Source organism: Rhamphochromis longiceps, linkage group LG1 (genome assembly GCF_057381845.1).
Source record: "Rhamphochromis longiceps isolate RC_006_pf linkage group LG1, R_longiceps_female_GT1.1, whole genome shotgun sequence".
Lineage (NCBI taxonomy): Eukaryota > Metazoa > Chordata > Actinopteri > Cichliformes > Cichlidae > Rhamphochromis > Rhamphochromis longiceps.
In genome coordinates this window covers 18,212,794-18,223,000 of record NC_140557.1, presented here as the reverse complement: position 1 = coordinate 18,223,000, position 10,207 = coordinate 18,212,794, and the positions used below count along the sequence as shown (strand labels likewise).

The window sequence follows — 10,207 nt, the reverse complement described above, 5'->3', positions numbered from 1 at the left end:
ATGATATGGGCGCTAACACATCAGTCCAGTGCTTGGGTGAGAAGTGTTGCCTGCAAAGCAAAATCAATACCATATAATTCAGAGTTTCCATTAAACCATTTAGTGACCCCATTCCTAACAAATGAAAGTGGGTATTTTCAGTCATTTTCATCCTACTGTTGGAGGATATTTTGTGTCCCACCCATGAATTTGAAAAATAATCCATGCTAAAGCATCTGTTGTGTAAACTACACCTGTCCTGAGACATAATGTAAACCTAGTTGTTGAAAAAGTGGTTCCAAAATAATGTTAAAAAATGCAAAATATCTCTTGATTGTCTTCCAATTGTAAAATAATGTTTAAAAGGAAATGATTATCTTACAAAAAAAATGGAAGAAAAAAAACCAGTGGCATACTCTTTTAATTTGGCTCATACAACTGACAAAGCTTTGACTGCTATTTTCCACACGCATCATTTGCTGTCACTATAAAAATGCATTTTGTTGTAAGGCATAAAGATCAAAATTTTAACAAAAAAGGTTTGAAATAATTGACTTTACACGTGTCGATAGTAAGAAAAATTAGCTTTTTCTCGACTGTATTTTCTGTATTTAGAGAAGCGCGAGTGTTCTGCTTATCAGACTACGGTTGCCTAGAAGTTCAAAACCACCTTTCCCTTTCGCGTTTCGTTAGGATCGTCCCTCTGAGCCACCGTAGCAATGATAAACATTGACAAGCAGCTGTTCCGTTAGTATTATGTTACAGAGCTCACGTGTACGATATTACTGCGTGGAATGCATCCGAGTGTTGTAGAATAAACCTACCCGTGGCTCTAATAAAGCGATGGATCCCGTCATAAAAATCAACCCGGGTAGGTCAAGTGTTTTGTAAAACGTTTGTTTTGCCGTTGAAATTGTTGTTAAAGTCGTCGATTCGCTAAATGTGATGCTGAAAACGTAAATGTTGCTTCGGTTAGCGTTTATGTTAAACTCCAATTTTCTCTCCAGGAGGATCGAAATGGGACATTCGTCAGAAAGTTTGGGACTACATAGAAGAAAAGAATCTGGCAAACTTTCCGAGGCCCGTCCACAACAGAATCCCAAATTTCAAGGCAGGTTAAAGCAGTTTAGCTGAAGAGCTGCAGCGCAGTTCTCATTCAAATCAATGCACTGGCAGGTCAACCTCTGCCACTAGTCTCCAGTTTTTTCCTCCCTCCTTCTCGAATTAAAAAAAATATATATACTTGAAAAAAGAAAGAAGAGGAAAAATCTGAGCCTGTGACTGTCTGGGTTATATGTAAAGTACTGTAAGTAAGTAAATAAATAACTGAAGAAAATAATAAGGGCTGTAGGGGTGAAATTCTTGCTACACTCAGGGTACCAGCACAGCTTCTGACTGATGTTCTTAAATTTTGAATCACTAATGGCTGTCTTGTCTCTGTGCATGCATACATGTCTTTTCCTGTGCACCTATTGACCAGGGTGCAGGTAAGGCATGTTACAGCCTTGCAGGCCTGCAGGAGTTCAAGTCCAGCCAGACAGTCAAAGTTAACCCAGACAGACCCCAGCAGCAGGCACGCTTTATCACCTTGGAAGTAAGTTGACTCGAGGAACCTATGATCAGATGCCTTCCTTTCTGCTGTAGGGTGCTTTTGCGGCCTGCGCCAAGGTGTTGGAGCTGCAGGCGTTCATCCACACATCTGAGGTGAAGGTGGATCCTGACAAACCTCTGGAGGGTGCTCGGCTGGCAGTGCTGCAGGTAGCACTGCAGGGTTGGAAAAAAACCAAGAACCAGAGTGCCTCAGGCTGGATTACATGATTTTCTTTTGAATTTTTAAATGCAAGCAGAATTTTAAATGAGAAATTTTAGACTGTTTTATTACTGTCTAGAACAGGGGTGTCAAACTCCAGTCCTCGAGGGCTGGTGTCCTGAAACTTTTAAATGTGTTCCTGCTGTAGCACACCTGAATAACTTAACTAGGTCATTAGCAACACTCTATAGTACTTAACTGCATGCTGAGGTGGCAACCCCTGAACCTGCTCAAGTAAATTGAAGTAAAGTGTTTGGAAAAATTTACTTCTAAAAGTACTTTTATTGCACCATGTTCATTCACTCATGAGCTGCTGTAACATGAATCAAATGGCTGAATTGCCACCTCGGCATGCAGTCAAGTTCTATGGCAGGGGTGTCGAACTCCAGGCCTCGAGGGCCGATGTCCTGGGTGTTTTAGATGCGTCCTTGATCCAACACAGGTGATTTAAATGGCTAAATGAGCTCCTCAACATGTCCTCAGGTTCTCCAGAGGCCTGGTAATGAACTAATCATTTGATTCAGGTGTGTTGACCCAGGTTGAGATCTAAAACCTGCAGAACACCGGCCCTCGAGACCTGGAGTTTGACACCCCTGTTCTATGGAGTCTTGCTAATGACCTACTTATGTTATTCGGGTGTGCTGCAGCAGGGACACATGGAAAAGTTTCAGGACACCGGCCCTCAAGAACTGGAGTTTGCACCTGTGGTCAAGAATTTGCTACATAAGATTGTTTAAGTTATTGTATAATATCCTGTAGGTTCTTTGTAAAGTCACATTTCAGCAACATCAGTGTTTTGCATCAGTTAAATTTAAATGTTTTTGTTTTTTGTAATTTTGCCATCACTCCACTGATTTTATTCAGCTCAGTTTTAATTTCTAGTCCTATTAAATAACTCAGGATCTTTTTTTTAATTTAATTTTATTTATTTTTATTTATTTATTTATTTTTAACATTTTACTGAAATAATTTTTGCAGGCACGGAAAACTTTGTTGGTCCCAACTCCTCGTCTTCGTACAGGCCTTTTCAATAGGATTACTCCACCTGAAGGGGCTAGCAAAGAACAACTACGCATATGTTCTTCCTCTCAGGTATAAATGTACTAATGTTTGCTCTTATTTGTCAGCATTGTCATTCCTCTTTAAATTCCCAATAATGATAATTAGATTTTCTTTCTTCTTTCTTCTGAAACCTTCAAACCATCTCCAGGGTGTGAAAGACTTCAGTGTACCTGTTGGCCTGGATGCAAAAATTAAAATTGACCTGATGGTGGTTGGTTCTGTGGCGGTGTCGGAGAAAGGTGACTTATACACCATGTCACGATACTATTTCAGTTTCATATTGGTAACCTAAATGATTTATGATTGTGGGAGAGCAACAGAGCAGTGAATTCAAGACCAAGTTTACCATACATGCACTAAAATATATAAAATCTAAAGAAAATGCAGTACTCCTTAAATAGTAGTTAGAACCACGTGTGCAATTTACTGTCTATTATTGCAGAATAGACAATATTTTTTCAGTTCAAAGTGAAACAATTTTTTTCTTTATTTTCATATATACAATAGTAACACTGTTGGATACTTATATTAAACATGGCCAAAGTTTCAGCCAATGAGTTTAGGGTATATATAAGCCAGCTGAAAGGTGGCTTAAAGGAGACGAGTGAAAATGGTGTCACAGAGATTATGAACGGAGAGACTGCAGCAAGGTTAGTTTAGTCAACTGTGCTGCAGTCCAAGAGGAAAACTATGCTGCAAATGAGCTCAATAGGTCTCCTTGAACCTCTAAAGGTGGAAAAGGCAGCATGTGCTGCAAAACCTGCTTTTTCAAGCATGAATTTACAATTGTTAGCTGAGTAATGAACAACATAGTCTGTTATTATATAGCGATTCTCCTAAATCACTACTTGGGTGATTATAAATTGTTTTATGCAAGGCTTGTTTACTACACAGTGGAAAATGATGAGAGGCTGTGCTGACTGAAAGCAGAATGGAACAAAGGTATTGTGATTGCTGCACGTGTCTAAGCCTATTGAGGCACTTCTGCACACTCTGCCAGCATAGAGGAAAAAGAGCAGAAATAAGATTGAGGCAGATGCACGTAATCAGATCCCTTCTGCTTATTGTGGCTTCTCCTGTGTTCTTCCCGCCATGTAAATTGTCTGCTAACCGCACTCCATGGTGATCCTCATTTCTAAAATGCCCAAGATAACTCATGCAGTACTGCAGCGAAACACATGTTTTACTGTAAGGCAGTATAAAGGAGTTTACAAATCTCCAAAAGGATTTCGTAAACTGCACAGTATACATTTTTAAATTAAGTTTCCCTCTCTGCCTTCCGCTGTAGGCTTTCGGATTGGAAAAGGAGAAGGCTTTGCTGACTTGGAGTATGGAATGATGGCTTCAATGGGTGCCGTGAATGAGTCTACTGTGGTGGTTACTGTTGTCCATGACTGCCAGGTTGGTTTGCGCATTCAGTTTGATCTCACTGAGCAGTTCAAATGTTTTATGGATCTTGTTTTGCAATAAGCAGCTTGTCCCTTTTTACAAAGCTAAAGAACACGTTGGTATTAAAATGAGGAATAATACAGTTTTAAATAAAGATGTGCAGCTCGAACTGACATGAACAGACATAGTTTAGAGTTTTTTTCCTCCCACTTGTTGTTTCAGCATTAGTAATTTGAATACTTGAGGAATAACTGTGCTTTCAGGTGATGGACATTCCAGAAGATCTAATGGGAAGTCATGACCTGACTGTAGACTACATCCTCACACCGACCAGAGTTATTAAAACAGATTGCCAGTTGCCTAAGCCATGTGGAATCATCTGGAATAAGGTAACCTGAGTGTGCTTGTTTTTGCTTTGTGTAAAGCATAGTAGTTATTTCATAGTCAACTTGATTTTGAGAGGTCAAGGCTGGCCTGACCTGATACATGTCATTCCTCGTGTCTCCCCTCAAATCTCTGTGATGGATTTATCTAGAAGAGGGGCATACAAAAAAGCGTTCAGTAAAGCATAGCTGAAAGTAACTGATTTGAACACTGGAAAAATTATGACGTTAATGCCTTTATCTATGAAAGACTTAACATCTGTGATTAATGCTTCGCTCTTAGTATGTGGATTTCCATTACTGAAAAATAATGTTATTGGAAAAATCCTGCACCTTTTAAAAATGTTTTTCAGTCAATAATCTGATAATATGGATGTTCCAGTAAGATGACTTGCTCTGAAAGTATGTTTTTCATGAATGTTTGATCAGGTCTCCACCCCTGTTGTCATTCAACATAATGAAACCGGCATTTAGAGGGAGAATAAATGCCCAACACTAAATTTAAAAAAGGAAAAAAAAAAAAAAAAACAACTGAAGTTTTTGTGTTCAGAAAGTATACATTAGCTTGTACTAATCTCTTCTACAATTTAGGACAAGACGAGATATGACACTAGCACACATGAGTCTTTATAATTACTTCATGGGATCAAATATTAACATAGAGTTTATAGGAAAATGCGCTGCTTTGGTTACATGACAAAAATGTTGCGTTTCCTTAGTAACACTGCCCTCTAGTGGACACATAGAAAACCTACAGCTCACTGGAGGACGGTCTATCCAGCATTGTTTATTCTTCTGAGTGCACTTACTGTAATAATGCCATTTTGCCAAAAAAAAAAAAAAATTCCAGTTATTTTCTTTTTTATTTCTTAGAAATAAAAAAAAAAGTTTTAGTTTTTATGGATGGTGTGTACAGTGCACACTTATGTAAAATTGTTTACTTTAAAAAACAAACACAGTTAATTAGTTTGTTTTATCTTGGGAATTTTACTGATATATTTATAGTGCTTTATCAGTCTTATTTACCACTCATTTCACATCATCGTCTGTATTTAAATCAGCCTGGACCATAAACAGCTTCTGATTTACTGACAGTGGCACAAAGATGAAATGTGTTTTTCCTCTTGATAATTTATCTTTAATTAGACATAGGTAAAGGTTATTTTTCTTATGTGGTAAGTTTGTGTGTAACCTCTGGGTTCCTTACAACATGCATATAAGTAAACAGGACCCAGTGACCTCATAGACAGGAAGGCCGCGTCTGATCATCAAAGGCTTCTCTGCCCAGCCACCTTGGCTCTGCAGGGGCAGGGGAATGACGGGTCAAACAGGCCAGTGTAAAAACAATAGGTCCGTATATCCTTTACAGGACTGGTCAGCATCAAAGTCTGCCAAGACACTTGAAGACCCAACAAATCAAGATAGCAGTCTTTATTTTTAACTGCTTGGGAAGTGAAATATCCTGCTGGTATTAAGATGGTTTTTAAGCATGGGCTGTGAGGAGCTATCAGCTTTCTCTTTATTATGAATAGGTGCATTGCATCGGCCCTGAGCAGGTCTGTTTGTATGCTGTGTGAGACACATTTTTTTCGTTTCAGCATTACTGAGTCTGTCCAGTTTTGTCTTCAGCTGGACACAGAAAAGCTGCAAAAGATCCCCATCCTGAAGAAGCTGCATGCTCTTGAAGAACAAGCTGGAAAGGATGTAACACTGGGGGCAGCGCCTGTTGCGGCAGAAGCTGGTCTGCACGCCAGTCAACCCAAAAGGCAAACCAGACAGAGGCTGAGGCCAAACACACAGCAGGATGCTGAGGGAGAATCCAGCCAGGACTCTAGACTGGAAAAAAGAATAGCGGGAGAACCAAAAGCCAGACAGCATCTGACTAGAATGAATAAAGAAAGCAGAGGAGACGGCAAGGCAGGTAACGAGCAAGAAATTGGCAAGACAATAAAGGGAAAAAGTAGAGGGAACACAAAGGAGCAGGTCCCAGAAGAGGGTGGAAATGAAGTCAAATCTCAGCGTAAGCTCCATCTGAGTGTGACAACAGTTTATCTGGGAGGAATCCCTGCTGGGCTGCGTGTTAGTGAGCTGAAAACCGCCCTCCGAGAGAGGGAGGCCACTCCACTGAGACTCACCTGGCAGGGAGCTCAGCACAGGGCCTTCCTGGATTACAGTGACCCCCACTCTGCAGATCAGGCCCTGGAGGCTCTGCAGGGGCTCGCTCTCAATGGTCACAGTCTGCAGGCTGAACTGGCCAAGAGCCAGCGAGGAGGCAGGAAATCTGGACAATCCAGTAGAAGACCAAAACCAGCAGCGGCTCCGAAGTCTGAAGTATCAGCACCAGATGCTAAGAGTGATGCCACAGAAAAAACTGAGCAGTAAAAGCAGTAAGAAATATACCTAATGTAATGCTTAAGTTGTTTACAGTTTTGGACAACTGCAAACACCATAAAAGGAGTTGATTGGTTTTTTTTTTTGCTTTAAAAAAAATATGAACAAAAATGTGATTTATTACAAGAGAACATATTTGAACCTAGCAGGCATGACTAAATATTAACAACACCTGAAACTATGAGAGTAGTGAACCTTGTGCTGATTTGAATCCAGACAAATTCTATAACGACTAAGATTTTGCTATATGCTCTGTTAAGTGGGCTACAGGAGCTTTCTTTCTTTAAATTTGTCCCAATCGTTTTCTCTTCAAAGTGCCTTTATCAGAGATTCTTAGAAACACAACACTCATTTTCTCTTTCAGTCTACAAACTGCATGCAGTGCTTTTGCTACCATACAATAATTTAAAAAATAAAAAAGGCTAGTGCTTTTTTTTTTTTTTTTTTCCTTCTCAAAACTAGCTGTCAGTATTATCACATCCATGATGTTGCCAGACCTGTTTGTCTGCATCCTACTTGTTTAAAAATGGGTTCGTTTTGTTCAAAATGGCACCTGCGTGTGGCAAGTCACAACATTTGATCATTTGAGTCACAAAACTGGGAGTAAAATATAACATTTCATCATCTAACAAAAGTCTAGCCACGCAGGCTTCTACCTTTGACCATTTTTGTCTTTTTCATTGTCCAAGTTCATCCAGATTTACAGAACTTGTGAACAGACTCCAAGTGTTTAAAGTTTAATGAACTTTAATGAGACTACAGAAATGTAAAGAGTTTACAAATAACCGTGACTTAGTTGTGATTTTCTTGGCTTGATTGATTCTTGTACATAACACGGGATTATTGGATAGTCTCTACTACTGTATGATTTTCTTTTTTCTCTTTTTTTTTTTAACCATGAAAATCTAAAACAGGCAGATTACAACGATAAACAGGGGAAGAGCTAAAGGCCTCTATTGCTGCTGTTCTGTTTTCTTTGTTTTTGTTTTGTTTTTTAGCTAGCGTTCATTTTTACAGTTATATTTGCACCATTATAGTGACTAAATACAAATTTATTCATTGTATTTGGTGTGGTTGGGCCAGTGAGAGAGTGATGCTGCCCTCAATATTAGATAAATTTGCTCCACATGACTTTACTTATTTCTTCACTAAAGCGTTTGACTGTACCCGTTAACACTGAGTGTCTTTTTATGAAAAACAAACAAAGAAAATTGATGGATTATAAATGTTCACAAGGTTTTGCAGAATTTGGAGATCCGACTCTGAAGTTCCCCACCACCTCAAACCATCGTTCTCGTGAAGAGGCAGAACTATGTTGTTAGTGGTTAAATATGATATTTCAGGCCCGTTATTGGATTTTCATAAAACTTGATGTGTTTCACCCAGTTGTAACATATAAAATGCCAGCTTGTAAACTTGAAATAGTTTTAAGCTTAAAGAAAACTTTAAAAGATTAATTCATTTTTGCAGAGTGACATTTTTCTTATTCTCTGTTTGGAAAATGTGTCTGTTAACATTACCTTCAAACTTCTGTAAACCCAAGTGCTAGATAACCTGCCCAATGACTCTATTTTTTTTTCTTCTGTTTACACCTGTCTCTGTAGCTGCACTGCCATTACCTAAGAAATTAACCCATAGATGTCCTGTTTGCACTAAAGTCTTGGCAGGATTGGGACACAAGCAGTGTGTCTGTCTGCACAGTACCAGGCCTCTGGCTTTTTATGGAGCTGTCATCCAGCCCTGGCCAGGGAACAGCTGTGGAACGCCATCTTTCTCCCTCAGCCCTCCAGAGCACTGAACCTTGGCAAATGTCATCAGTTTGTTAATGCTCTGTTCCACTGCTGTTAAGCCTGCTTACCCCTGTGCTCAATGGCATGCTCGTTTTACTGGGGTTCAGTCAGTGGTCATGTGGTGAGATTGCAAAGCGTATCACTGTGGAGCATGTTACATCCCCTTGTAAAGATGTAGTTGTACACACAAACATCAGCAAACATGACTTAACCGTCAAGATTAAAGAAGATAACAAAAGGCCTCAAACCGCAGTTGGTTTACTTAATCTAAATCACAAGCATGAGCATCGGATTAATCTACACTGACTGTGTTGATGCACCCACCATACTCTTACATTAGCAACAACTTTTTAAACGCCATAAATGTTGCTTGAAACTTGAAGAAATTTAAAATAAGAAACGACGTCCGGATTTTTTTAAAATTTTTTTTTAATGATTTGCGGTCATTCAGATGAAAAAATTGCCAAATTGGTTTTAAGCCGCACAGACATGCGTGTTTGTGAATGTCGAAAAACAACAGTTATAATTAATGGATCAGAAATCTGATAAAGAAAAAAAAAACGTGTCCCTTATAATAATTTGCATCTGTAAAATTAAAATATTTTGACTCTGAGATAAGATAACCAGGATTTTACACAGTACAATACACGTTATGCGTATTATTTATGAGTACTTTTAACTGCTTATTATTTTTGTCTTTGCAGTATCATGAGTGGTATATCTATTTTATGTAACAAAAACAACTCATTTTAGATGAGAAATAAAGATGTTCTTCTTTATGAAAAATCGGCCCTACTTTTTTTTTCTTTTTCATTTTCCTAGGCCAATTTTCTGTTGTACAATTACGCATTTTGCGGAACACTCCAAAACTAATTATTACAAAGTTATGCTCCTTAAATTAGATCAGCGCAATTTATTGTATTTACACCATGGCAAGAAATGTTCTTTGGACAAATGCGTCTGAGGAAAACAACTGCCTCACTGCCAAAGCAACGGGACTGCTGCAGGTTTTCACCCTGTAACCAGACGCGTGTGAGATCTCTGCCTCGGATTTGTTACGCCTTAACTACTGCACACTCTCAACAGATCGAAGACATGTTACGATTAACCTTTCAAACCCTTGACTGTTAATGTTCACCAGTCGACCAATGGATTGGGAAAAGTTTAGTTTCTTCTAATAATTCTAATTTTCAAAGTTGGACGTCAACTGTAGGTGAAAACAACAGACTGCTGCAGTAATTGCTTGAAATAGAAGACCTAACTGCACCACAGTGACAACTGTCTGTAGTACCTAGGGTACCGCTTGTGCTTTAAACCCCAAATAAACGAACCATCGCTTTACATTAAAGAATTGCAATAATATACATTTACACGAGAAGGCTGCTGAAGAATTGGACACACAC

General features: G+C 39.0%; 1 protein-coding gene across 3 annotated transcripts in view; it reads left to right on the top strand.

Annotated features, from left to right (window-relative positions):
- The window catches only part of mthfsd (methenyltetrahydrofolate synthetase domain containing), an 8,010-nt gene extending 552 nt beyond the window's left edge, over positions 1-7,458 (top strand). Inside the window, exons 1-9 of one of the 3 annotated variants that reach the window (XM_085400919.1) lie at positions 1-850; positions 987-1,090; positions 1,460-1,573; positions 1,624-1,737; positions 2,768-2,881; positions 3,000-3,090; positions 4,140-4,252; positions 4,504-4,629; positions 6,253-7,458. The exon at positions 1-850 is cut by the window's left edge and continues 552 nt beyond it. In XM_085400919.1, the coding sequence (XP_085257045.1) occupies positions 823-850; positions 987-1,090; positions 1,460-1,573; positions 1,624-1,737; positions 2,768-2,881; positions 3,000-3,090; positions 4,140-4,252; positions 4,504-4,629; positions 6,253-7,005 (1,557 nt within the window). In that variant the 5' untranslated portion in view covers positions 1-822 and the 3' untranslated portion in view covers positions 7,006-7,458. The remainder of the gene's footprint in view (positions 851-986; positions 1,091-1,459; positions 1,574-1,623; positions 1,738-2,767; positions 2,882-2,999; positions 3,091-4,139; positions 4,253-4,503; positions 4,630-6,252) is intronic. The other 2 variants (XM_085400912.1, XM_085400908.1) reach the window with 2 other exon arrangements.
- The last annotated feature ends 2,749 nt before the right edge of the window (positions 7,459-10,207 follow it).